The sequence below is a fragment of the Limanda limanda genome, chromosome 13 (assembly GCF_963576545.1).
Source record: "Limanda limanda chromosome 13, fLimLim1.1, whole genome shotgun sequence".
Taxonomy (NCBI): domain Eukaryota; kingdom Metazoa; phylum Chordata; class Actinopteri; order Pleuronectiformes; family Pleuronectidae; genus Limanda; species Limanda limanda.
In genome coordinates this window covers 6210258-6238001 of record NC_083648.1, presented here as the reverse complement: position 1 = coordinate 6238001, position 27744 = coordinate 6210258, and the positions used below count along the sequence as shown (strand labels likewise).

Genomic DNA, 27744 nt, shown 5'->3' with positions numbered 1-27744 from the left:
GTCTCCAGGTTGTAGATGTTCACCTAGTCATCTACCACCACAGTCAGAGTGTGTTTAATTTAATAATGGAGTATTTCTACTTCACTGTCTTAGTACTTTCACTTGTAATGGAATATTACTTTACTGTCTCTGTACTTTAAGCTCAGTGAATGATCCGAGTTACTCTTCCACAATTGTTTAAGTTTATTTCGTTGCTTATACTTTAGTACTTGTTTAACAAGTAGCCTACATGTAACAGAGTATTTCTACTGTGCAATATTAGTACTTTTGTTTCCTCTTCATCTAGTCCAACAGGGGTCGCTTCAGGCTCGGAGTCTCTGTTTCCTGTCGCTGGCTGTCTTTGTCATAGATTTATATATAAAGACTAGATTTCTCGTCTGCGTTGCTGGCCAACGGAGACGAACGTCCGCACATGGCGGCCATCTTGCTACGGGGCATCTCGCTCACCCATAACATTGTGTTGATAGTAGGGTTGCAAAGGGGCGAAACTTTCCGGTAAATTTCTGGAAACTTTCCATGGGAAGTTAAGCTCGGGAATTTGGAAAAAAAAAAAAAAAATAAGCAAATTAAACGCTGAGCAATAAAAACATCATTCAAAACTCTATTTTAAAGATGTATGGAATGCATCACACGCTGCACGTTGAATTTCAACCCTCCACTGTGCATTCTTCCATCACAAGCACAGATAATTCCCAGCATCCTGCACACTACAGCACTATTGAGGCCTGCTGTAGTGTGCAGGACGAGTCAGGTAAGTTTCAATGTTATTATTGGGGAAAATATATTAGCATGCTGATTGAGGATTGTTCATCTGTTCATCTAGCCTATTTCCATTCATTTATCCATCATGTAAATAATTTTTTACAGATGATTCCAATTGTTTGGCTAACTATTTATATCTCTGGCATTGCATTAGTGTTTTTTTTACAAACTTTTTACTCGTCTTATTCTACAGAACAATACCACGTGCACTATCTCATGTGTGGAGACATTTCATCCCATCCATTGTAGAAGGAAAGGCTGTGTTCATTAGCAAATACTGTGCAAAGACCTATGTTAAGAATGACACAACAATGCAGAAGCGTATAGTCAAGTGCCCAAAGTTTCCTCAGGGCTCAAATCAGCCTATGACACACAAAATGTTTATATTTATGTCTGTATATGACAAGGTAAATGGGTGGATGACATGACGCATGATTTTGTATGAAATATCTGTTATGTTTTGATTATATTTTAAGCTGAATACGCAAAATGTCCTGCAGTGTGACCGTAACATAGCTGAAGCATTAAACTTACATATTAACAAAATAAACCAGAAATATCTGGAGCAGGTAATAACTGCCTTGGCATTATATTGTATAATATGACTTTATTAATATTAGGTTTTAATATGCACAAAACTAGTATATTAGTATTTACAGCAAAATAACTTTCGTAACACAAATAATGTCCTGTGGTGTGGCATGGAAAATCAGATTTTTGAAACGGCAGTTACATGGACAACTATAGGGGCCCTTAGTTAATTCCACTACCAGGAAGCCCCCCAGATGTTGGAATGTACTGTGTATGTTGAAAGGTGACTGTTAACCTCTGATTAATTTCATAAATTTCACTCTTTCAATCAGAAAATGAATGTGTGATTTTTCGAATTTCCTGTAGTGTTACGGCTGTAGTTAAAAATTTGTTTTAAAATTTTTTTTTTTTTTTTAAACTTAATTAAACATATTAAGGTTAAACTGTGTTATTCTTCAGTTAGCATAATAGCTAAGGTCAGTCTTGTATAGCAATGACTCAAAATGACGAAAATGTCCTGCGGTGTGACGGCCGGTCACACCGCAATGAAATTATACAAAAAATCCGAGGAACACTAGCAGTTTAAAAAAATTCAGCATTTGAACATTATAATTTCATAAAACTGTAATCCTCATTAGAACTTTATTAAAAAAATACTGTTTCACCCTTATTTGTCAACTACCCAAATACAGTTAGTATAAACTATCTCCAACATTTCCAGTTTATTCCCGTTAATTCCCGTTAATTCCCATGGAAAGTTTCCAAGTTTGAACATTCACGGAATTTTGCAACCCTAGTTGGTAGTGGTAAATAACCATAACTTGCTCAGTTTTCAACCGATTTTTAAACAGTTTGGTTTGTTATAAATGTCAGAGATGTAGATATGACACTGCATACTTATGAATAACTAAGTTATTTTCTAAAAAAAAGAATACTTTATGCATTGTCATGTGGGTAAGCGTGATGCCCCGTAGCAAGATGGCCGCCATGTGCGGACGTCTGGCTTCGTCGAACGAGACATCTAGTCTTTATATATATATATCTATGGTCTTTGTCCCGGCCTCAGAGACTCAGAGAGGAGCAACATGGCCGCCATGCAGCTGCTGCGGGTGTTGGTACATGAGCGGATCCGCGCTGCCGCTGAAGACTTCCTGCTGCAGGTGGAGGAAGGAGGAGGAAAGGCTCGAGTCCCGGAGCTGAGAGCGATGCTCACCGAGCGGCTCGCGGCGGCAGGAGAGCAGATCCTCGCGGGACTTGAGGAAACCTTGTTAGAGTCCGAGGAGCGAGTGGAGCGGACCGAGCTGGAGATCTGCCGCCAGAGGAGGCTGCTCGATGCCGTGATGCAGCCCGAAGTCCGGCTGCACAGAGCAGGTCAGTCCCGGCAGCAGGGGGGGGGTCATGTTGTGGAGGGCCGGACCAACAGGCTGAACTCAATTCTACTCATATTCATTTGTTAAGTTTCTACTGGTAAGAGTATATGTTATGATTACGTCATTACGGTCAGCGTGCTGCGTCATTTCCTGTTTCCCTGCTGCCACTGGTCGCTCTCTGAACTAGCTCCTCTGCTAACAGCTGTTTCTCTGTATCACTCCGGCTACAATCACCGGTCTGTAGTTAAACAGCCACACATCCCAGCCCCTCCTCTCTGGTGCTCAGTGACTCTGTGTTCTGTGTGAGCTCAGCCTCGTAGTCTAACAGGCTGATACAGCAGCGATGGCTTCTCTCTCTCTCTCTCTTGCTCCGAGTGTCTCATGTTTACTGACTCCTCCGCCTCCATTAACAGTAGTGCTACATGTAATAAATGCAGTGTGTTGGTAGCGATGGAGGAGAGGCTCAGCGACTTAGAAGCTCGGCTGCGCAGCTTAGAAGCTCCGTTAGCTGTAGTTAGCTTAGCCGCCGCGGAGCCACCTAGCTTAGCACGTAGCTTATCCTCAGTTAGCAGTACCTGGTCGCAGATTCGTCATTTTCACAAAGCGCATGTGTGTGAAGTTCGGTGATCTACTGAAGGTTTCGCTGAAATAAAAATCCTACAGAAACCCTTCCCGAGTTCATGTGTCTGTGTCAGAATCACGTTGATACTTCAATATAAATTAAATAGTTTAAAAAAAAAGAAAATAGTACAAAAATCTTGACCGGGACTCGAAACAGCGAGCCGAAGCACTAATAACTTCTGGCCTGATGACGATCTCACTACGCCACGGAGCCGCTGAAATTTCCATCGCGCAATAGATAAAAGTATCGTTCCTTGCTTTGTCAGCTGTATAACAACAGATGTGCTTTAAGGTGACGCCCAGATCATCTGGTGATAGTCCCAACACAGAATTAACGCATATTCTTAATACCAGGCTTCACAATCTGATGCTCCTCTTCATAGGAGACACAGGGAGTTCTAAAGAATACACACGCGTGACCAGCTCCACGCCAAGTGCTTGTGTTTGACGCTGGTGATCATTACAACGTGCACACACCAAAGCAGTGTCAGATGTAAACATCGCCTCACAACAACAAGGCGGAAGCTCCAGCGGTGTTTTTATGAGTAAAGTTGGTGATGCACTTTATTTTTAATAATGATGTTTCATGAAGCGTCCACAATTGCTTGTATCACAACACCACATTGTTTGTGAAAATACCACAAAATATAAATAGTTTTATTATTATTATTTATCACTATTATAATTTGCCAGAGTTGTCACGATTACACTGGGAACTGTATTTACTCCTTCGACTGACACAGCACCAATAAAGCACGCAGCCACCTGACAGAAGAGAATAAATACACAACACGTTGTTTGACAATGAAGACGCTAAGTTCCTTTTCCAGATTTGCCTCGTTACACATGTGTTTTAAAATCACGTCTGTTGACTTTAACCAGCAGCGACAGGAGGACACGTGAAGCTTCACCCGTCCATTAGAAGCACGTTCACCAACTTTACTCATAAAAACACCGCTGGAGCTTCCGCCTTGTTGTTGTGAGGCGATGTTTACATCTGACACTTGTTCTGTGTGTGCGAGTTGTAATGATCACCAGTGTCAAACACAAGCACTTGGCGTGGAGCTGGTCACACGTGTGTGTTCTTCAGAACTCCCTGTGTCTCCTATGAAGAGGAGCAATAGATTGTGAAGCCTGGTATTAAGTATTTATGCGTTTTGTCTGTGTTGGGACTATCACCAGATGATCTGGGCGTTACCTTAAAGCACATCTGTTGTTATACAGCTGACAAAGCAAGGAACGATACATTTATCTATTGCGCGATGGAAATTTCAGCGGCTCCGTGGCGTAACGAGATCGTCATCAGGCCAGAAGTTATTAGTGCTTCGGCTCGAGTCCCGGTCAAGATTTTTGAACTTTTTTTTTTTTTTCAACCATTTAATTTATATTGAAGTCTCAACGTGATTCTGGCACGGACACATGAACTCGTGAAGGGTTTTTGTAGGATTTTTTTTCAGTGAGACCTTCAGTAGATCACCGAACTTCAGACACATGCGCTTTGTGAAAATGACGAATCTGCGACCAGCACTGCAACCCACCATCAACATCTGGAAAAAGGTAAAAAAATCGCCAGTTAAACTGGAACACCGGGGCATCGAATCCAAACTGAAGCTGCTGGCTGAAACTAGAGATCGTGTCTGTCCACCGTCAGATTAAATTATTTAAAGAGAGTGAGAACTCCACACAAAAATTGAATACAAATTAACACAACCTCTGCAACAACGCAGGAAACTAAGACTTTAAAAGGTGGTCTTTTAAACATTAGATCACTTTCATCAAAGGCTATTATAGTTAATGAACTAGTCTCAGATTACAACACAGATTTATTGCTATCAATTAATCCTAAACCTGCACTCAGCTACAACTCATTTGAATGTCTTGTTCTTATTCTTCCACACCAATCCAAGAAACACCAACAGCCCATCATATTGCTGTAGTTTACCGTGCTCCTGGGGCTTATACTGAATTTGTAACGGAATTCCATGAGTTTTTATCAAACCTAGTCCTGAATAGGGGTGTCACGATACCAAAAACTCAGTAGTCTGTGCCAATACCAGTAAAATAACATGATTCTCAATCCCAATTTCGATACCACGGTAAAAAAAAAAAAAAACACAGCGAGTTTCCTCATTGAGATCTTTATTACAAGATGAACAACTCTCGTGGCAGTTAAACGGGATCCGTTCAATGGTTACAGTTGAAAATATGCGCTGCTGTACTCTTAAGCCCCGCTGAGAGCTAGCTCAATATGACGGTTCTCGACCTCTCAGTCTGGTTGTTGTCACGCCCTCATGCAGACCCGGGTCTGTCCGGGTTCCCTTCCCCGTCATCCTGGCTGCGCTGCATTCGGGGCAACTCAGATATTCCGGCTTCCTGCCAAATAGCGAACATGCAATAATTTATCGATGAAAAAATAATTCTTAATGATCAATTAAACGATCGTCGATTAATTATGCCCATCCCTACTTGCAAGATACATGCTCTCTTTCTCTCTCTCCTTCTAACCAAGCATACTGCCCCAATCAGTTCCACAAGAGGCGCAGCACCGATGCTATCAGCTGGCATCGGCACTCACGATGCTTACAGTGCTTCAAAAACATGGGCATCGTCTGTGTTTTGTTATTTTAGCATCGTAAGGTATCGTGACATCCCTAGTCCTAAAGACAGATAACATTATTATTGTTGGTGACCTTAATATTCATGTTGACAATAATAAAGAGAGACTTAGCTTAGGGCTGTGCAATTAATCAAATTTGATTTCGATTTTCTGGTCAAACGATCTCCAAACTTATATAATCGAGTTGAAACGATTTTCTGAAATTGCATGCGCAATTCTGTCCTTCCCCCAATGCATTCGACGCGGCCCCGCTGACTGGCACTCACTCTCAAGCAGCTGTAAAGTGAAGGAGGCGAGTTGTGTGTGTTGTGACCGGCGGTATTCTAAAAAACAGCTAGGGTGGAAAATGGCGGATTAAAGAATCCGACGAGGAGCAGAACCACACAATGTAGCGGCAGCGTCATTCTCCAGCACGCAGCCGCCTGCTGTTCACACCGGACTCGCATTTCCCCTTGCCGGTCAGCCCGCGATTCTCCGCTTGTTGTTGCATGTAACCCGTTCAATGTAGGTGTTCGGGGGTTAATGATGATGGTCCTCATAGACATCCCCCACCGCTCTCTTTCTCTCTCTGTCTGTCTGCTTGTGTGTTAGTGGGGGGGGGGGCAGATGGGGACATTTAATAATGATAGGAAATTTCAAAGTTCTCGTTTACAAAGTGTTTTTTTGCAGAGAAATACTGAATAAATGCATCATGTTTTCAAACTCAAAAGTAATCGTTTGAATAATTGTGTCTTCAATATTGTCCGAAATAATCGTGATTATGATTTATTTCCGTAATCGAGGAGGAACCGCTCACAGGCTAACGTTAGCTAGCATCAGCTCGAGCAGCGGAGTTAATACGCCACTTCCTGTCTCTGTCTGCTGCACCCGGCTGCTCCACCTCTCACTTGAATAATGAGGAGGATTTGATGCTGTTGTGAACTAGTCTGTGCAGAAAACCTGCTGCTGTGTATGAAAAACTGTTTTACCAGAACCTTGTTGTTTTATGCTGCTTCCTTTACGAGCTGCGAAGTAACACCAACTGTAAACGACCTTAACATCTCTTCTTCCTGAATGTGATCGTTCAAAAATCACAACTGTCGACATTAAACCACACAACACAAGTTTTTCAAAACACTTCAGGAAACTCTGAAATGATAAATGTGTGTTTGTGTTTCAGTGTGTCCTGCAGACGTCCAGCAACTGATGGTGATTAAAGAAGAGGTTCCCCCTGAGGAGCAGCAGTGGAGCCCCCTTGTGGACCAGGAGGACCCAGAGCCCCCCCACATTAAAGAGGAACAGGAGGAACCGTGGACCAATCAGGATGGACAGCAGCTTCAAGGACTGGAGGAGGCTGATATCAAGTTCACATTGACTCCTGTCGCTGTGAAGAGTGAAGAAGATGAAGAGAAACTTAAATCATCAAAGCTTCATCCGAGTGAGACGAAGGAGAACAGAGCAGACTCTCGAGGACCAGAACCAGCCAGGGACTCAGGTCCTGATGGAAGTTTACAACCAGGTCCTGAGGACAAGACTGAAGACTCTTCTGAGACTGAAGTCAGTGAGGATGATTGGATGGAGACCAGGGAAACTCAGGCTGGTTTAAATACAAGAAATAACAAACAGCATCTAAATGATATGGGATGTAAGACAGAAAAAACAAAGTTTAGTTGCTCTGAGTGTGGTAAAAGATTTAACCATAGGTGCAGTCTAAATAGACATAAGAGGATTCATACAGGAGAGAAACCGCTTAGTTGCTCTGAGTGTGGTAAAAGATTTACCGAAAGAGGTGGTCTAAAAAGACATATGAGGATTCATACAGGAGAGAAACCGCTTAGTTGCTCTGAGTGTGGTAAAAGATTTAACCAAAGGAGCAGTCTAAATAGACGTATGAAGATTCATACAGGGGAGAAACTATTTAGTTGTGCTGAGTGTGGTAAAACATTTAACCAAAGGTCACATCTAAATAAACATGTGAGGATTCATACAGGAGAGAAACCGCTTAGTTGCTCTGAGTGTGGTAAAGGATTTACCAAAAGGGATGATCTAAAAAAACATATGAAGATTCATACAGGAGAGAAACCGTTTAGTTGCGCTGAGTGTGGTAAAAGATTTATCCACAGGTCAAATCTAAATGCACATATGAGGATTCATACAGGTGACAGACCGTTTAGTTGCTCTGAGTGTGGTAAAACATTTAACCACAGATCACATCTAAATACACATATGAGGATTCATACAGGAGAGAAACCGTTTAGTTGCTCTGAGTGTGGTAAAAGATTTAAGCGAAGGAGCAGTCTAAATACACATATGAGGATTCATACAGGTGAGAAACCGTTTAGTTGCTCTGAGTGTGGTAAAGGATTTATCCAAAGGTCAACTCTAAATACACACATGAGAATTCATACAGATGAGAAACAGTTTAGTTGCTCTGAGTGTGGTAAAAGATTTAAGCGAAGGAGCGATCTAAATAGACATGTGAGGATTCATACAGGAGAGAAACTATTTAGTTGTGCTGAGTGTGGTAAAACATTTAACCAAAGTTCACATCTAAATGAACATGTGAGGATTCATACAGGAGAGAAACCGCTTAGTTGCTCTGAGTGTGGTAAAGGATTTACCAAAAGGGATGATCTAAAAAAACATATGAAGATTCATACAGGAGAGAAACCGTTTAGTTGCGCTGAGTGTGGTAAAAGATTTATCCACAGGTCAAATCTAAATGCACATATGAGGATTCATACAGGTGACAGACCGTTTAGTTGCTCTGAGTGTGGTAAAACATTTAACCACAGATCACATCTAAATACACATATGAGGATTCATACAGGAGAGAAACCGTTTAGTTGCTCTGAGTGTGGTAAAAGATTTAAGCGAAGGAGCAGTCTAAATACACATATGAGGATTCATACAGGTGAGAAACCGTTTAGTTGCACTGAGTGTGGTAAAAGATTTATCCACAGGTCAAATCTAAATACACACATGAGAATTCATACAGATGAGAAACAGTTTAGTTGCTCTGAGTGTGGTAAAAGATTTAAGCGAAGGAGCGATCTAAATAGACATGTGAGGATTCATACAAGAGAGAAACAGTTTAGTTCCTCTGAGTGTGGTTAAAGAGTTAAAGGAGACATATTATGCCCATTTTACAACAGTTGATATGGTTCATTGGGGTCTTTATGAAATGTCTGTAACATATTTTGGTCAAAATACCACAAGGATCACTTAAAACAGAACCCTTTTTACCCGGTCTAAAACAGCTTTCCTCAGATTGACCTGTTTTTGAGTGCCTCACCCCTCCTCCCTCCTTCACGAGAAACAAGCGCCCAGATTTTTAGCTATCCATTACCTCTGTAGAAATATGGCTACTGGGGACGACGATACAATCTTGCAACCATATCGTTTTGAACCAGAGTCAGGTGGGCCAAAGCCTGGTTCTGGGAGAGACGGGCTCGCGAGCTGACCGGCGGGTCCGCGAGCAGACCGGGCCGTTGGAGCCGAGCCGTGAAGCGTGACTATGACGTGTGTTCTGGTCGTAATCCCATTCTACGCCATCTAGTGTATCGTTTTTGACATAGAGGAACCACAACAAATCGCAGGAGTTGTTTTTTTTCTAGAGTTTTTGAGACGGTAGACATGCTAGAGACCCAAATTAACGTGTAGAAGCACTATAAAAGTGGAATTTTCATAATATTTCCCCTTTTAAGATTCAGTCCTATGGTACGAGACACGTGAGGATTAATAAAGGAGAGAAGTGATTTAGTTGCAACTTTGGAAACAAAAGATTTATTAGGATATATCAGCAGATAGTCATATTATACATATTCATAGTTCACTGTTTTAAGTAGACTATTAACAGTTTTATGTCCCCAGAAAATATAACTCATTGAATAACACGAAAGATTTGTGTTTAAATATCTTGTTTCCATTGATTTCTACATAATTTATCTATTTTTCATGTCATTTTAGGGTTAAAGTTTGTTTCTTGAACCGTATGAATGTGTGTTCCTAACTAGTTCATATGATTAAATATGTTTGTTTTAAAACAATGGTTTCTTGGTTCGTGAGATTCAATGACAGTGTGTGTTCTCCTTTATGTATTGAATGTGTTTCCAAGAATAAAAGTCTAATAAAAAGTGCAGTCCTAGAAAAGCTCTGCAGTCCTTGAAATTGTAGAAATTGTAATTTGAATGTTTAATTGTTGTTTCCAATCCAATTTGAAGTTGATCTGATGTAAGCCCTGGTACAAGTACCTCAGTGTTAATTTTGGCTACTATTTTTGATTTAGTCTTAGTCTTAGTCTTAGTCTTTAGACGAAAATGCATATTAGTTTTAGTCACATTTAGTCATTTTTATCCTTCTTAGTTTAAGTCTAGTTTTCGTCGACGAAAACTCAGAACATTTTAGTCTAGTTGTAGTCGACGAAAACTAATTACATTTTAGTCTAGTTTTAGTCACATTAAATAGCCACATTAAACTCCTTATCTTCCCTTCTCAGGTCCAGGGACCCCCTGTGTTGTGTCTACAACTTTGTACTAGTCTAGCTTTCAGTACTTAGGTTGTCCATTAGATGTCCCTCCTATAGGTCTATAGTAGGGGTCGGCAACCTTTACTATCAAAAGAGCCATTTTGCCCCCTCTTCCCCCAAATAAAATTTGTCTGGAGCCGCAAAACATATTTGATAACAAAGCTGATAAAATTTTATATAAAGTTATACTATAGTAATCTGTAGATTATTGCATTTAGGAAATTATAGAACAACAATAAAGAAAACTGTTGACATTTATTTTTACCTGTTACAACAAAGGGAAACACCAAATGCTTATGAAGAGGAGAAGAAAATACACAGGCAAGTGTAGGCCTACTTTGAAATAAATTAAATGCAGAACTATGTAGGGTTATTTCAGTCATCCCCATATTTGTGGGAAATGTAAGAAATAAGAAGTACCCTATTTTGAAATAAATTAAAACATATAGCTGCAGCCTATATATTTTAGTTGGCGAAATGTGAAAACAAAAAGTGAAAGCAGATCAGACCGGAGGAAGACACAGAAACTGAAGCTCGGTAGAAACCAATTGCAGCTTCTGCTCTGATCAAGAAGCTGCGGCGCTGATCTCAGCGCAGCTGAGACCAGAGAAACTCTGTGTTTTCACTGTTTCCATAGTTAAGAAGCAGTCACTGAGCAGCTGCTTCACGTGAACGAGCTCTGATCTCACTGTGTCTCTCTGAGCGAGTGCTGCGGCAGGGGGCGGAGCCGCGGGACCGGAGCGCTATCTGGGACCACACACACACACACACACACACACAGACACACACACTCGCCGCTCCGGGTACTTCATGACGGCCTGATACGATTATGTTTTTAAAAATTGTTGACTTAGTCAACCGTCAACATTTTCGTTTCAAAATTAAAATAGATTTCGTCATAGTTTTTATTTTCAAAGATCCGTTTTCGTTACGTCTTCGTCTCATCTTAGTCATGGGAAAAGGGGCGTTAACGAATATTTTTCGTTATCGTTATCGTCAACGAAATTAACACTGAAGTACCTCAAAGTAAAAATGTGGAAAATGGCCACTAAATGCAAAACGTTTTTCGTAATTCCCCTTGAGACTTTTTTGTTCGTCTGGTCATGATCAATCAGTGTGAAAAATGTTAACGCGTTCCAGGGCTCTCGTATTAGATTTTTTGTTTGCTAAAGTTTGATATAAGAATTTACTTGGAGCCGTCTAGTGTGTTTTGTTAGGCACAGCTTCAAGAAGAGTTAAGCTCAGCACAGTGTTACTTTTCCAGTGCCTTTGTTGATGAAACAATTTGTTCCCTTAATTTGTAATTGCAACTCTGGGAGAATGATAATGATATATCTTATTTTCAAGACATCTATGAAAATAAACTGAGCAGTGGTGGTGTCTGTTTAACTGACTTTTGTATCAGTGGTGACATTAGGTTTGATTGTCTTGTTTTTCTGGGATTAATAAAAAACATAAATGCTTCTTTTAATATGTTCTCTGACTTAACGGAAAGCCGATGAACTGTCTAATTGCCCTTCTCCCTTATCTTGTTCTTATTGGTTTGAATTGTCAGACGAGGTAAAAGATGAACATATACAACAAAACAAAGATTATTGAACCTGGAAAGAAACCAGACCTGACTGAGAAGAACGACAGACGAGTTAGAATCTGCAGAGGAACCCAAGCAAACACAGGGACAAGTATCTGCTCTTTACTTGGGGACACTCAACAAAACCTTATATGTAGGTTGGTGAATCTTCTGATAGAAATAATAACTCTTAGTGAGACTAGTCAGGACGACGGCTGCATAACTGGAATCTAATGATATCTAACAAATATAATTTTTCTTTTCAGTATCGACAGCAAAAATATTGGATCTCAAGAACACAGTCAGATCTTGAAAGCTGTGAAACATTGTGTGTAGCACCTCCCAGTGTCCATTACAGGTACCAGCATGTTCAATAAAAAAAATTGTTCAATCATATAAAAGAGTGCATGTACATTTTTGAAAGATGTTTTCTTTATTGCTGCTCATTTCATTTTCCAACGGCTTTTTTCTTCTGTCTGGGTTTGCTCTCGTCTTCCAGAATGACTACTTCCGTCGCAATTCGAACTCTCTTGGTCTTTGAAAGCTCTCAAGCGAGTTCTGTGGACAGAGGGAGGCAGATGATGAGTGTTAACAAGACACAGACAGAACCAGGACGTGAAATATAGAGGCTTTGTAGTTATTTAGTGGAAGAGAATTAAACATGAATCCTTGTTGTTCTAGAAAATGACTCATTGGGAGCTTGTTTTCTTGTGTACACTGTAAATATTCATATATTCAACCTCAAGCTGCATTGACTGTAAATACGAACTGCTGAGTGGAGACAAGCTCAGGTGAGTGTAAAGGTTGAGATCATGATGTTCTCATTTCACCTCCTCAACACAAAAACTCCCTGTCCCAGCTCGTGTCTGGTTTCTCTTTAACAACACAATGATCCTGTAGGATGAACGTCCGGTCGTCACCTTCAGATGTCGTCGCCGCAGCTGCTGGTTCCTCAGCGGGCGGCTGCACCGATGAAGGTTTCCACACGGCGAGGCACATTTGCCGGGCCGAGGTGTTCACTTCCACGAGGAGGGTCGGAGGTTCCAGCTCATGTGGGACGACAGCGGTTGGTCAGTGGATGATCGGCAGCTCAGCAGGGAACTGTGTATTTTTAATCTTCTTTGTTTCACAGAATTGTGTTTATTGAAAGCTTGTTATATAATTTACAGGGTTAGGATTGAGACACTTGATAAATGATAATCGTATGAATTGAAAAACACACATTCGCCAAAAATGTAAATGTGTAAAAGAATTGTTTGAGGTAAAACATAACTGGCTTCTTCTCCCAAACTGTTAACAAAAAACAACACAGACGTGCCTCTTTCAGGTGGAGCTTCCACATCTTTTTTTTTTTTTTTTTTATAAATCTATTTATTGAAACATATTGTTGTGCAATAGGAGTAGACTTGACGTTGGCTAATTATTAATAATCATGAAATATGATTATTAAAATAATAAAAGATTATTTCTTAAAAATAATTAAAAAAAATTATAAGGCCATAACTTATCGTAGAGGGGCACCACCCTGGTTACAGGGACCAACGAAATCAAGCTATAAATATCAGTCTCATATGATATTGGTTAAATTAATAATCTTAATAGTTAATATTATGATTATTTAATAAACAGTGAAGGCTTCTAAGTTCGAGCACAGGCAATCATAATCCAGCTGTATTCACACACTTATGCACAAATAATCACAGACTACAGATACTTTAATTACAAAAGCATTTATTAAAAAGGGGAAATAAAGTTATAATGTTATTCAATGATTCATCATTTTAACAAGCTCCGATATTTCAAAGATAAACAACAGCAGCAGCATTTATCACAATTTAGAAAACACATGTATTCATCTATGTGTATCTGTGTGTGTGTGTATCTGTCTGTGTCTATCAATGTGTGTGTGTGTGTGTGTGTGTGTGAGAGAGAGAGAAAAAGAAGGGGGCGTGGCGATGACGCAGTCACGTGGTGACGTCACATCTAAGATGGAGGCAGACAATGACTCAAGGAGTCATTAGCTTAAAACTCTCAAAATGGCCGCTTTGGAAGTTAGATCCAGAATGGGAGGAGAGAGAGAGAGAAGGCGTGGCAATAATAGACTCTCAAGATGGTGGTTTAACTGGCGTTATTCAAAATGGAGTTTATGTTAATGACCATGTGGCCTGAGCCCACAATGGCGGTCGCCACATGAATTACACAAAGGGATTTTCAGACAAAGAGAATTTCTTATCTCTGCTTGGCGTTGGGGCCGAAATGCTTCCAGATGTGTTCAGCCTCTCTAAGTATAGATTTATCTATATGACATGAACTGTATATACAGATCGGAATGTTTGTGTAAAACAGGTTCAGGAGAAGAGAGAGAGAGAGAGAGAGCGCATGCAAGGAGAGGACAAAGAGGCTCTTAAAAATACCGCCAGGAACAAGTTACATTTACCTTATCACTCAGCACCCAAACGGCGTTGTGTGCTGAAGTTTGACCGGTAAAATCTTTGTAAAATTGCTCAGACAGGAACAGTGCAGCCGGAGACGTTTCGTCACAGCGCTTAAAACTGTAACACGGCCGTAAACGGAAACCGGAAGTCGTCGGCTCGTCGCCGCTAAAACAATGAGACACGGAGGTCCCGCAAACAAATACACTCAAATATTAAACAATACGCTACGTATCTGCCCAGATAATCAAGTCTCTTACTGTACAACCCTCGCGGTGTGCCTGCGCCTCGGCGCGAATGTGCCGGGGGCCAGTGAATCACGTGGTCTCTCTCAAGCGGAGCTCCGGAGCTCGGCCGCTGGACCGGAAAAGGAAGCGAATTCCTCGTGCTGCCTTGACGGAATGAAACTTCGTCTTTCTTCTGTAACAGCGGAGACCGTGCTGTTTTACAGGAACGGAGTGGATTGTCTCTTACTCCTCAGCGGGATGAACGTCGCGCTTCTGCAGGGAACGGCTTTGTGGAAGCCGTTTGTGGATCGTTGAAAAAAGAAAAAGTTTATGGAAGTGTCGGAGTCCGTCCAGCGGGGCACTTCCTGTTTCGGTCTTTCAAGTTAAAACAGCAAAAAGTCCTATCAAAATAAAACTTCGACTGAGAAAAAAGAAGAAAATGAAACGACTTCAAATAAAATTATATTAAACAAACGTCTAATCGCCTCCTTAGTTACTGAGTCGTGTAGTTAGGCCCCTGGAGGGTCTGGATACGACTTGAGCAAAGTGGAAAAGAGACAGATTTCTGTGAGTCCAGTGGTTTTGTAGTACCTGGGAGGTACCTGCCTCCTCAGGAAGTGGTCATGGTCCTCAGATGGCTCTCAGCCAATGAGAATGTCAGGGTTCCGACCTTAGTGGGCGGGGATTCGACCTCAGTGGGCGTTTCAGAGTCACAGTGGGGGTCCTTGAAGGACACAGGAAATGCCCCCCCCTGCTGGGCGAGGCTCCAGGCTGTCTGAAGAATGTGTGGATGCAAAGCAGAAACCGGTTGGACTGGTTTCGGGCTGGCCAAGAGGCCGCAGTGTTATTGCTCCCCTTTGTTTGGAGGTCACTCCAAACAAGGACTTCACCCCCAACAATATCATATCAAGTTACATGACCTTTACAAATAGATGCATGTTTTTTTTTTTTTTTTACCAAATAAACAAAACATACAAACAAACAAACCAACAAGTAGAAAACATACATAACATTATCCCACCCCCACCCCAGTTGGTCTTCCCTTTTCAAACAGAATATCTCATCAACACCTTACGTTTATACATTCACATTGATGTAAGAGCACAGCTGGACAAAAACAAAAAACAAAAAAAAACAGAACACAACAAAACAAAACAGCATAACATAATATGTTGTTCACCCCTACACCGTAGGAGTCGAAATATGAGATAAGAGGTTGCCATGTAGTATAGAATTTCTCAGTTGAACCTCGGAGTGAAAATTTGATTTTAAGGAATGACATTAGGTCAGTTTGCCAGGATTGTTCTGCCGGGGGTTTGGGCAGCTTCCAGTGTAGAAGGATACGCCTGCGGGCAATCAGAGAGGCGAATTCTAAAACATTTAATGTCTGCTTACTGAATTCTGAATAATTTGAGGGGACTCCAAAAATAGCAATGAGCGGGCAGGGAGTGATAGCTACACCTTGAACCTCCGACATGATTTTGAAAAAACTCTTCCAGAACCCTGTTAGCTTCGAGCATGACCAGAAAGTATGGGCTAAGTCAGCTGGGACAAAGGTACATCTATTGCAAGCTTCACTACTGCCAGGAAAAATCTTAGCTAGTTTTGCTTTGCTGAAGTGCATTCTATGCAGTACTTTGAATTGTATTAAGTTAAGACGGGCACAGGATGAGGAGCTATTCACTCGTAATTTTGCTCTCTCCCACCAAGGATCCTGGAGTTAGCTTCCTAGCTCTTTTTCCCACCCCTGTTTTGCTGTGATCTGTGGAGAGGGGTTAGCCTGGAGAATACCTTTATACAGCTTTGATATCATTTTTCTCCAAGTTTTTGGTTTGTCAAGAATTTTAGGTAAATCTGCCGGTAAATGTGGAAATGTACTGCAATAATCTTTAATAAAACTGCGAACCTGGAGGTAACGAAAGAAGTTGGTCTGGGGCAAGTCATACTTATGGGACAGACTCTCAAAGTCAATAAATGTACCATTTAAAAACAGGTCTCGGAATGATATGATACCTTTCTCCTTCCAAAGTGTAAATGTGGAGTCAAGTTTAGAAGGTAAAAAAAAATGATTATTGCATAACGGACCTAGGAGGACAAGATTGTTTAGCTTCAGATGTTTGCGAAACTGTGTCCATATTTTCAAAGTTGACACGATTACAGGATTTAAGGTATAATTTGAAACTGAGAGTGCCAAAGGGGAGCATGTCAGAGCCACAAGTGAAGAGGTGTGGCAGGAGAGGGACTCCATTTTACACCAGTCCAACTCACTCTCGTACCACCAGCTGAGTATCTTTTGTATATTTGCTGCCCAGTAATATAACATAAAGTTAGGTAAACCCAGCCCACCTTCCTGCCCTGCTGTCTGTAGGGTGCTTTTATTGGTCCTGGCTACCCTGCCCGCCCACACAAATGAAAGAATAGCTTGATCAAGTTTTTTAAAGAATGTTTTTGTCAGGAAGAGAGGTAAACATTGAAAAAAAAAACAAAGATCTCGGCAGGATATTCATCTTTATGCATTGCACTCTGCCTGCTAATGATAGCGGTAACTTGGACCACTTCTGTAGGTCAGTTTTGACTTTATTTACTAATTTGTCAATGTTATTTTTATGTAATCCCTTAAAAGAGTGGGTGATGTTGATCCCTAGGTATTGAAAACTTTCTGGAGAGAAATTAAAAGGAATTTGTCCCTGCGTGAGTGTTTTGGCTTTGAAGTTAATTGGAAAACAGACAGTTTTTCGGAGGTTGATTTTATAACCTGAAAATGCACCAAAATCCTCTAGTGTCTGTATTACATTTTTGGCACATGAAACAGGGTCTGTTATGTAAATTAATAGATCATCTGCATACAGGGAGACACGGTGTTCAATGTTTCCCCGTTTAACACCTTGCAGGTGTGCGGAAGATCTCAACCGGATGGCAAGCGGCTCAATAGCAAGAGCAAAAAGTAACGGCGACAGCGGGCAGCCTTGACGGGTACCACGGGACAATGGAAAATATGATGAGTACTGTCTATTAGTGTTAACACGGGCAAGGGGTAATTTATAAACAAGGCGTGTCCATGCAACAAAGTTTTCTCCGAATCCAAATTTTCCTAGTACCTTAAATAAGTACCCCCATTCCACCCTGTCAAAGGCTTTTTCCGCGTCCAATGAGAGCACTATTTCAGGCTTTATTTCCTTGGACGGGGAAGAGATAATATTTAATAGCCGTCTGACATTTGAGGATAACTGACGAGCTCTGATGAAGCCAGTTTGGTCCTCAGAGATTATTGAAGGGAGACATGTTTCCAATCTTTTCGCTAAAATTTTTGATAATATTTTCACGTCCACATTTAAAAGTGATATTGGTCGATAGGAACTACATTCAGCAGGGTTCTTATCCTTCTTAAGAATAACGGAAATAGTCGCCTCTGTTAAAGTTTTTGGTAAAGAGCCTTTAGACAGGGAATGGTTAAACATGTCTAGTAATAACGGGGCTAGTTGAGTGGAGAATGTTTTGTAAAATTAAGATGGCAGCCCGTCAGGCCCTGGTGTTTTAGAATTATTCATTTGCCTAATGCTGCTAAGTATTTCCTCTACAGTTATTGGCTGATTTAGTGATAACCGTGTTGCTGTATCTATAGTGGGTATTTCTAGGCTATCAAAAAAATTATTCATGTTTAAGTCCATTGGAGGGGGCTCAGAAGTATATAGATTGGAATAAAATAATTTGAAAGCTGCATTGATCTCCGGAGGAGATGTTGTAGGACCATTTGAGTGAGTGTTGATTTGGGGGATGTGTCTTGATGCTGCTTGATGTTTGAACTGGAGAGCCTGCAGCCGGCTAGCCTTGTCGCCATACTCATACCACCTGCCTTTAGATCTTAGTATATTATATTCAGCCTTTCCCGTCGAAGAGAGATCAAACTGAGTTTGGAGGTTAACTTTTCGTTGGTACAGCTCTGGGGTGGGATTTATTGCATATTGCCTATCACATTCGGATAATTCATCCATTACGTCAGTTCGCTTTTTTTTGCGCAGCTTATTAGAATGAGAGGAATAAGAAATTATTTGTCCTCTGATTGTAGGTTTGAGGCTTTCCCAAAGTAGCGATGAGCTAACCTCTTCTGAGCGGTTAAAACATAGAAAGTTTTCAATAGCTTCTTTCATGGAAGAGCAAAAAGCATCACTGGACAGCAGCGATGTATTGAGTCTCCATTGTGGAGTTCCTGCCGAAGGGGAGTCAAATCTGAAATCTAGTAAGACCGGAGAGTGGTCTGATATGACTATCGCTGAGTATTCAATAACACGTACAGATGGTAATAATACTTTATCAATAAAAAAAAAATAAAAAAAATAATCTATCCTTGAGTAGACATGGTGCACATGAGAATAAAAGGAATAGACTCTAGTATCTTTATGTAAGGCTCTCCAGGGGTCACAGCTTCCATAATCTCCCATGAAAGATTGCAGTGTTGTCGCCATTTTTGATAAACTGGTCACTCTAGGGCTTGAGCGATCTAGCTGAGTGTTCATTAGACAATTTAAGTCTCCTCCTAAAATCAAATAGTGTGTATCCATATTAGGAAGTGAAGATAAAAGTGTGGCCATGAACTGACTGTCATCAAAATTAGGAGCGTAGACACAGACTAATATAACAGGTAAGTGAAACAGTCTGCCCGAGACCATGATAAAGCGTCCATTAGAGTCAGGTACTATACTTTCTGGTATGAACTGAATCTTTTTTGAAATTAAAATAGCTGCCTCTCTGGCCTTTGAGTCAAAAACTGAGTGAAATACCTGTCCTACCCACGGTCGTCGGAGCCTTATATGATCATTTATCTTTAGGTGGGTTTCTTGGAGGAAGACGATGTCAGCGCTGAGGAGTTTAAGATGTTGAAAGACTTTTGCTCTTTTAACAGGGCCATTTAATCCTCTCACATTCCATGAAATTAATTTAACTTGAATCTTATCTGTGTTATTAGAAGTAGTCTCTTCACTCATATATAGGCTTGCCAAGTGACACTTGAGAGAAATATAACCAAATAAAAAAAAGTATATGAAGCCAGCTGTACTCAAAACAGTGGGTATTCACGACATTTGTATTCCAAGAATAAGACCAACCTGCCCCCCCATATTTCCCAACCCAAAACAAAAACAAACAAAAGAAACACTCAGCAGCATTAGGATAGTCTGCTGGTGTTTCCAAAGCCTATGCTCGTCCTTCGGTGGAAGCGAGCCGCAGGTCCACAAAACAATTACACTTCCAACAATGGAGTAGAGTGTGTCCCTTTATCTAACATAAGAAGCAGCTGGGATTTGCTCCCAATATTGAACCCATACATGACACGTGCAAACTATAATGAAACATCATGTGAAGTTAAACTTCACTCTACATTTACCCAAATTCACTCAAACATTTTCATTGTACTTAAACACAAAAGTCTCCTTTAACTCAATGCAAAACATGAGTCAGGCAGATTAATTATGTGAGCTCAGCGCCAGCTATCACCCACCCTGTTTAACGATAGTATATTCAAACCTTTCAGCTGGCATCTGTTAAGCTTCCCCACTGGTTGGAGAGCTCCCTTTAACCGTTTCATAGAACCCTTCTGCCGCATCTGGAGTGTCGAAGAGATGTTTGCTGCCTTGGACAGTGATGATCAATCTGTCATTGGAAGCCGTCACCAACACGCAGTAATCCTCCATCATAAAACTGTCCACTGCTTTCACCCTGACACCACAACAAGGAGAGTTGGTGTAAGTTTTTAAACGTTGGACATCAAATTTAAAATACATTTTACAAAAGAATGCAATTACCTGGTTTCATGAGCCTTGAACTCACACACGCATTTCAGTTTTTCCAATTCACACAACCTCACGATCTCATCATCTCCTGCGACGGCCAGGAGGGAGTTCTGAAAAACAAACCATTAAAACATCCATGTTATCTTACATGTGGTATATTGTTAATCTACAATACCAGGCCTCATAAAACAATCACCACAACCACAACTGTCTCTACATCACTAAGAGAAGCCACAGTTTGTGTAAGTATTCACAGAACTTACATTTAAGAACTTAACAGACGAGATTCTTTTGGGGTTCGTGATTGTTCCCGTCACCGACGCCGTCTCCAGGTCGTAGATGTTCACCTCGTCATCTACCGCCACCACATATTTATCTCCATCTGGAGACCACCTGACAATGTGTGCAGCTGTTAAAAGTGAACAGAGAAAACAAATGAGTCCAGGATTAATTCAAACTTACAAAAATCTCAGTTCATTAAAACACACAATGAAACTTGCTCTGTTTTATGTTTTAGTTGAAGGTCAACGTCACGTGACGCACGCAGGAAGTGAAGCTTTCATCCTCTCAGCAGTGCGCAAAACTCATGCAACGCTTCAAAACACATGTGCTCCGGCCGTTCAGTGCTGCTTTTCAGTCCTAGAAATTGTCGTTTATTTTTGGTTTTACAGTCAGAGTGTGTTTAATTTAATAATGGAGTATTTCTACTTCACTGTCTTAGTACTTTCACTTGTAATGGAATATTACTTTACTGTCTCTGTACTTTAAGCTCAGTGAATGATCCGAGTTACTCTTCCACAATTGTTTAAGTTTATTTCGTTGCTTATACTTTAGTACTTGTTTAACAAGTAGCCTACATGTAACAGAGTATTTCTACTGTGCAGTATTAGTACTTTTGTTTCCTCTTCATCTAGTCCAACAGGGGTCGCTGCAGGCTCGGAGTCTCTGTTTCCTGTCGCTGGCTGTCTTTGTCATAGATTTATATATAAAGACTAGATTTCTCGTCTGCGTTGCTGGCCAACGGAGACGAACGTCCGCACATGGCGGCCATCTTGCTACGGGGCATCTCGCTCACCCATAACATTGTGTTGATAGTAGGGTTGCAAAGGGGCGAAACTTTCCGGTAAATTTCTGGAAACTTTCCATGGGAAGTTAAGCTCGGGAATTTTGAAAAAAAAAAAAAAAAATAAGCAAATTAAACGCTGAGCAATAAAAACATCATTCAAAACTCTATTTTAAAGATGTATGGAATGCAGCACACGCTGCACGTTGAATTTCAACCCTCCACTGTGCATTCTTCCATCACAAGCACAGATAATTCCCAGCATCCTGCACACTACAGCACTATTGAGGCCTGCTGTAGTGTGCAGGACGAGTCAGGTAAGTTTCAATGATATTACTGGGGAAAATATATTAGCATGCTGATTGAGGATTGTTCATCTGTTCATCTAGCATATTTCCATTAATTTATCCATCATGTAAATCATTTTTTACAGATGATTCCAATTGTTTGGCTAACTATTTATATCTCTGGCATTGCATTAGTGTTTTTTTTACAAACTTTTTACTCGTCTTATTCTACAGAACAATGCCACGTGCACTATCTCATGTGTGGAGACATTTCATCCCATCCATTGTAGAAGGAAAGGCTGTGTTCATTAGCAAATACTGTGCAAAGACCTATGTTAAGAATGACACAACAATGCAGAAGCGTATAGTCAAGTGCCCAAAGTTTCCTCAGGGCTCAAATCAGCCTATGACACACAAAATGTTTATATTTATGTCTGTATATGACAAGGTAAATGGGTGGATGACATGACGCATGATTTTGTATGAAATATCTGTTATGTTTTGATTATATTTTAAGCTGAATACGCAAAATGTCCTGCGGTGTGACCGTAACATAGCTGAAGCATTAAACTTACATATTAACAAAATAAACCAGAAATATCTGGAGCAGGTAATAACTGCCTTGGCATTATATTGTATAATATGACTTTATTAATATTAGGTTTTAATATGCACAAAACTAGTATATTAGTATTTACAGCAAAATAACTTTCGTAACACAAATAATGTCCTGTGGCATGGCATGGAAAATCAGATTTTTGAAACGGCAGTTACATGGACAACTATAGGGGCCCTTAGTTTATTCCACTACCAGGAAGCCCCCCAGATGTTGGAATGTACTGTGTATGTTGAAAGGTGACTGTTAACCTCTGATTAATTTCATAAATTTCACTCTTTCAATCAGAAAATGAATGTGTGATTTTTCGAATTTCCTGTAGTGTGACGGCTGTAGTTAAAAATTTGTTTTAAAATTTTTTTTTATTTTTTTTAAACTTAATTAAACATATTAAGGTTAAACTGTGTTATTCTTCAGTTAGCATAATAGCTAAGGTCAGTCTTGTATAGCAATGACTCAAAATGACGAAAATGTCCTGCGGTGTGACGGCCGGTCACACCGCAATGAAATTATACAAAAAATCCGAGGAACACTAGCAGTTTAAAAAAATTCAGCATTTGAACATTATAATTTCATAAAACTGTAATCCTCATTAGAACTTTATTAAAAAAAAACTGTTTCACCCTTATTTGTCAACTACCCAAATACAGTTAGTATAAACTATCTCCAACATTTCCAGTTTATTCCCGTTAATTCCCGTTAATTCCCATGGAAAGTTTCCAAGTTTGAACATTCACGGAATTTTGCAACCCTAGTTGGTAGTGGTAAATAACCATAACTTGCTCAGTTTTCAACCGATTTTTAAACAGTTTGGTTTGTTATAAATGTCAGAGATGTAGATATGACACTGCATACTTATGAATAATTAAGTTATTTTCTAAAAAAAAATAATACTTTATGCATTGTCATGTGGGTAAGCGTGATGCCCCGTAGCAAGATGGCCGCCATGTGCGGACGTCTGGCTTCGTCGAACGAGACATCTAGTCTTTATATATATATCTATGGTCTTTGTCCCGGCCTCAGAGACTCAGAGAGGAGCAACATGGCCGCCATGCAGCTGCTGCGGGTGTTGGTACATGAGCGGATCCGCGCTGCCGCTGAAGACTTCCTGCTGCAGGTGGAGGAAGGAGGAGGAAAGGCTCGAGTCCCGGAGCTGAGAGCGATGCTCACCGAGCGGCTCGCGGCGGCGGGAGAGCAGATCCTCGCGGGGCTTGAGGAAACCTTGTTAGAGTCCGAGGAGCGAGTGGAGCGGACCGAGCTGGAGATCTGCCGCCAGAGGAGGCTGCTCGATGCCGTGATGCAGCCCGAAGTCCGGCTGCACAGAGCAGGTCAGTCCCGGCAGCAGGGGGGGGGATTCATGTTGTGGAGGGCTGGACCAACAGGCTGAACTCAATTCTACTCATATTCATTTGTTAAGTTTCTACTGGTAAGAGTAAATGTTATGATTACGTCATTACGGTCAGCGTGCTGCGTCATTTCCTGTTTCCCTGCTGCCGCTGGTCGCTCTCTGAACTAGCTCCTCTGCTAACAGCTGTTTCTCTGCATCACTCCGGCTACAATCACCGGTCTGTAGTTAAACAGCCACACATCCCAGCCACACATCCCAGCCCCTCCTCTCTGGTGCTCAGTGACTCTGTGTTCTGTGTGAGCTCAGCCTCGTAGTCTAACAGGCTGATACAGCAGCGATGGCTTCTCTCTCTCTCTCTTGCTCCGAGTGTCTCATGTTCACTGACTCCTCCGCCTCCATTAACAGTAGTGCTACATGTAATAAATGCAGTGTGTTGGTAGTGATGGAGGAGAGGCTTAGCGACTTAGAAGCTCGGCTGCGCAGCTTAGAAGCTCCGTTAGCTGTAGTTAGCTTAGCCGCCGCGGAGCTACCTAGCTTAGCACGTAGCTTATCCTCAGTTAGCAGTACCTGGTCGCAGATTCGTCATTTTCACAAAGCGCATGTGTGTGAAGTTCGGTGATCTACTGAAGGTTTCGCTGAAATAAAAATCCTACAGAAACCCTTCCCGAGTTCATGTGTCTGTGTCAGAATCACGTTGATACTTCAATATAAATTAAATAGTTTAAAAAAAAAGAAAATAGTACAAAAATCTTGACCGGGACTCGAAACAGCGAGCCGAAGCACTAATAACTTCTGGCCTGATGACGATCTCACTACGCCACTGAGCCGCTGATGTCTCCATCGCGCAATAGATAAATGTATCGTTCCTTGCTTTGTCAGCTGTATAACAACAGATGTGCCTTAAGGTAACGCCCAGATCATCTGGTGATAGTCCCAACACAGACAAAACGCATAAATACTTAATACCAGGCTTCACAATCTGATGCTCCTCTCCATAGGAGACACAGGAAGTTCTGAAGAACACACACGCGTGACCAGCTCCACGCCAAGTGCTTGTGTTTGACGCTGGTGATCATTACAACGCACACACACCAAAGCAGTGTCAGATGTAAACATCGCCTCACAACAACAAGGCGGAAGCTCCAGCGGTGTTTTTATGAGTAAAGTTGGTGATGCACTTTATTTTTAATGATGATGTTTCATGAAGCGTCCACAATTGCTTGTATCACACACCACATTGTTTGTGAAAATACAACAAAATATAAATAGTTTTATTATTATTATTTATCACTATTATTATTTGCCAGAGTTGTCACGATTACACTGGGAACTGTATTTACTCCTTCGACTGACACAGCACCAATAAAGCCCGCAGCCACCTGACAGAAGAGAAGAAATACACAACACGTTGTTCAACAATGAAGACGCTAAGTTCCTTATCCAGATTTGCCTCGTTACACATGTGTTTTAAAATCACATCTGTTGACTTTAACCAGCAGCGACAGGAGGACACGTGAAGCTTCACCCGTCCATTCGAAGCACGTTCACCAACTTTACTCATAATAACACTGCTGGAGCTGCCGCCTTGTTGTTGTGAGGCGATGTTTACATCTGACACTTGTTCTGTGTGTGCGCGTTGTAATGATCACCAGCATCAAACACAAGCACTTGGCGTGGAGCTGGTCACGCGTGTGTGTTCTTCAGAACTCCCTGTGTCTCCTATGAAGAGGAGCCTCAGATTGTGAAGCCTGGTATTAAGTATTTAAGCGTTTTGTCTGTGTTGGGACTATCACCAGATGATCTGGGCGTTACCTTAAAGCACATCTGTTGTTATACAGCTGACAAAGCAAGGAACGATACATTTATCTATTGCGCGATGGAAACTTCAGCGGCTCGGTGGCGTAACGAGATCGTCATCAGGCCAGAAGTTATTAGTGCTTCGGCTCACTGTTTCGAGTCCCGGTGAAGATTTTTGTACTATTTTCTTTTTTTTCAACCATTTAATTTATATTGAAGTCTCAACGTGATGCTGACACGGACACATGAACTCGTGAAGGGTTTTTGTAGGATTTTTTTTCAGTGAGACCTTCAGTAGATCACCGAACTTCACATACATGCGCTTCGTGAAAATGACGAATCTGCGACCAGCTCTGCAACCCACCATCAACATCTGGAAAAAGGTAAACAAATCGCCAGTTAAACTGGAACACCGGGGCATCGAATCCAAACTGAAGCTGCTGGGTGGAACTAGAGAGCGTGTCTGTCCACCGTCAGATTAAATTATTTAAAGAGAGCGAGAACTCCACACAAAAATCGAATACAAATTAACACAACCTCTGCAACAACGCAGGAAACTAAGACTTTAAAAGGTGGTCTTTTAAACATTAGATCACTTTCATCAAAGGCTATTATAGTTAATGAACTAGTCTCAGATTACAACACAGATTTATTGCTATCAATTAATCCTAAACCTGAACTCAGCTACAACTCATTTGAATGTCTTGTTCTTATTCTTCCACACCAATCCAAGAAACACCAACAGCCAATCATATTGCTGTAGTTTACCGTGCTCCTGGGGCTTATACTGAATTTTTAAAGGAATTCCATGAGTTTTTATCAAACCTAGTCCTGAATAGGGGTGTCACGATACCAAAAATTCAGTAGTCTGTGCCAATACGTAAAATAACACGATTCTCGATCCCAATTTCGATACCACGGTAAAAAAAACTAAACCTCATTGAGATCTTTATTACAAGATGAACAACTCTTGTGGCAGTTAAACGGGATCCGTTCAATGGTTACACTTGAAAATATGCGCTACTGTACTCTTAAGCCCCGCTGAGGGCTAGCTCGATTTGACGGTTCTTGACCTCTCAGTCTGGTTGTTGTCACGCCCTCATGCAGACCCGGGTCTGTCCGGGTTCCCTTCCCCGTCATCCTGGCTGCGCTGCATTCGGGGCAACTCAGATATTCCGGCTTCCTGCCAAATAGTGAACATGCAATAATTTATCGATGAAAAAATAATTCTTAATGATCAATTAAACGATCGTCGATTAATTATGCCCATCCCTACTTGCAAGATACATGCTCTCTTTCTCTCTCTCCTTCTAACCAAGCATACTGCCCCAATCAGTTCCACAAGAGGCGCAGCACCGATGCTATCAGCTGGCATCGGCGCTCACGATGCTTACGGTGCTTCAAAAAAATGGGCATCGTCTGTGTTTTGTTATTTTAGCATCGTAAGGTATCGTGACATCCCTAGTCCTAAAGACAGATAACATTATTATTGTTGGTGACCTTAATATTCATGTTGACAATAATAAAGAGAGACTTAGTGTAGGGCTGTGCAATTAATCAAATTTGATTTCGATTTTCTGGTCAAACGATCTCCAAACTTATATAATCGAGTTGAAACGATTTTCTGAAATTGCATGCGCAATTCTGTCCTTCCCCCAATGCATTCGACGCGGCCCTGCTGACTGGCACTCACTCTCAAGCAGCTGTAAAGTGAAGGAGGCGAGTTGTGTGTGTTGTGACCGGCGGTATTCTAAAAAACAGCACGGGTGGAAAATGGCGGATTAAAGAATCCGACGAGGAGCAGAACCACACAATGTAGCGGCAGCGCCATTCTCCAGCACGCAGCCGCCTGCTGTTCACACCGGACTCGCATTTCCCCTGGCCGGTCAGCCCGCGATTCTCCGCTTGTTGTTGCATGTAACCCGTTCAATGTAGGTGTTCGGGGGTTAATGATGATGGTCCTCATAGACATCCCCCACCGCTCTCTTTCTCTCTCTGTCGTCTGCTTGTGTGCTTGTAGTGGGGATGGCAGATGGGGACATTTAATAATGATAGGAAATTTCAAAGTTCTCGTTTACAAAGTGTTTTTTTGCAGAGAAATACTGAATAAATGCATCATGTTTTCAAACTCAAAAGTAATCGTTTGAATAATCGTGTCTTCAATATTGTCCGAAATAATCGTGATTATGATTTATCTCCGTAATCGAGGA

At 41.2% G+C, this 27744-nt stretch overlaps 1 protein-coding gene and 1 pseudogene across 1 annotated transcript; one reads left to right on the top strand and one right to left on the bottom strand.

Annotated features, from left to right (window-relative positions):
• The first annotated feature begins 7198 nt into the window (after positions 1–7198).
• Positions 7199–10119, top strand: LOC133017964 (gastrula zinc finger protein XlCGF57.1-like). The gene has a single exon (XM_061084236.1). The coding sequence runs from the start codon at positions 7456–7458 to the stop codon at positions 8995–8997; it is 1542 nt and encodes a 513-aa protein (XP_060940219.1). The 5' UTR covers positions 7199–7455; the 3' UTR covers positions 8998–10119.
• A 2307-nt stretch (positions 10120–12426) lies between these two features.
• Positions 12427–26674, bottom strand: LOC133018256 (p21-activated protein kinase-interacting protein 1-like; annotated as a pseudogene).
• Between the last annotated feature and the right edge of the window lie 1070 nt (positions 26675–27744).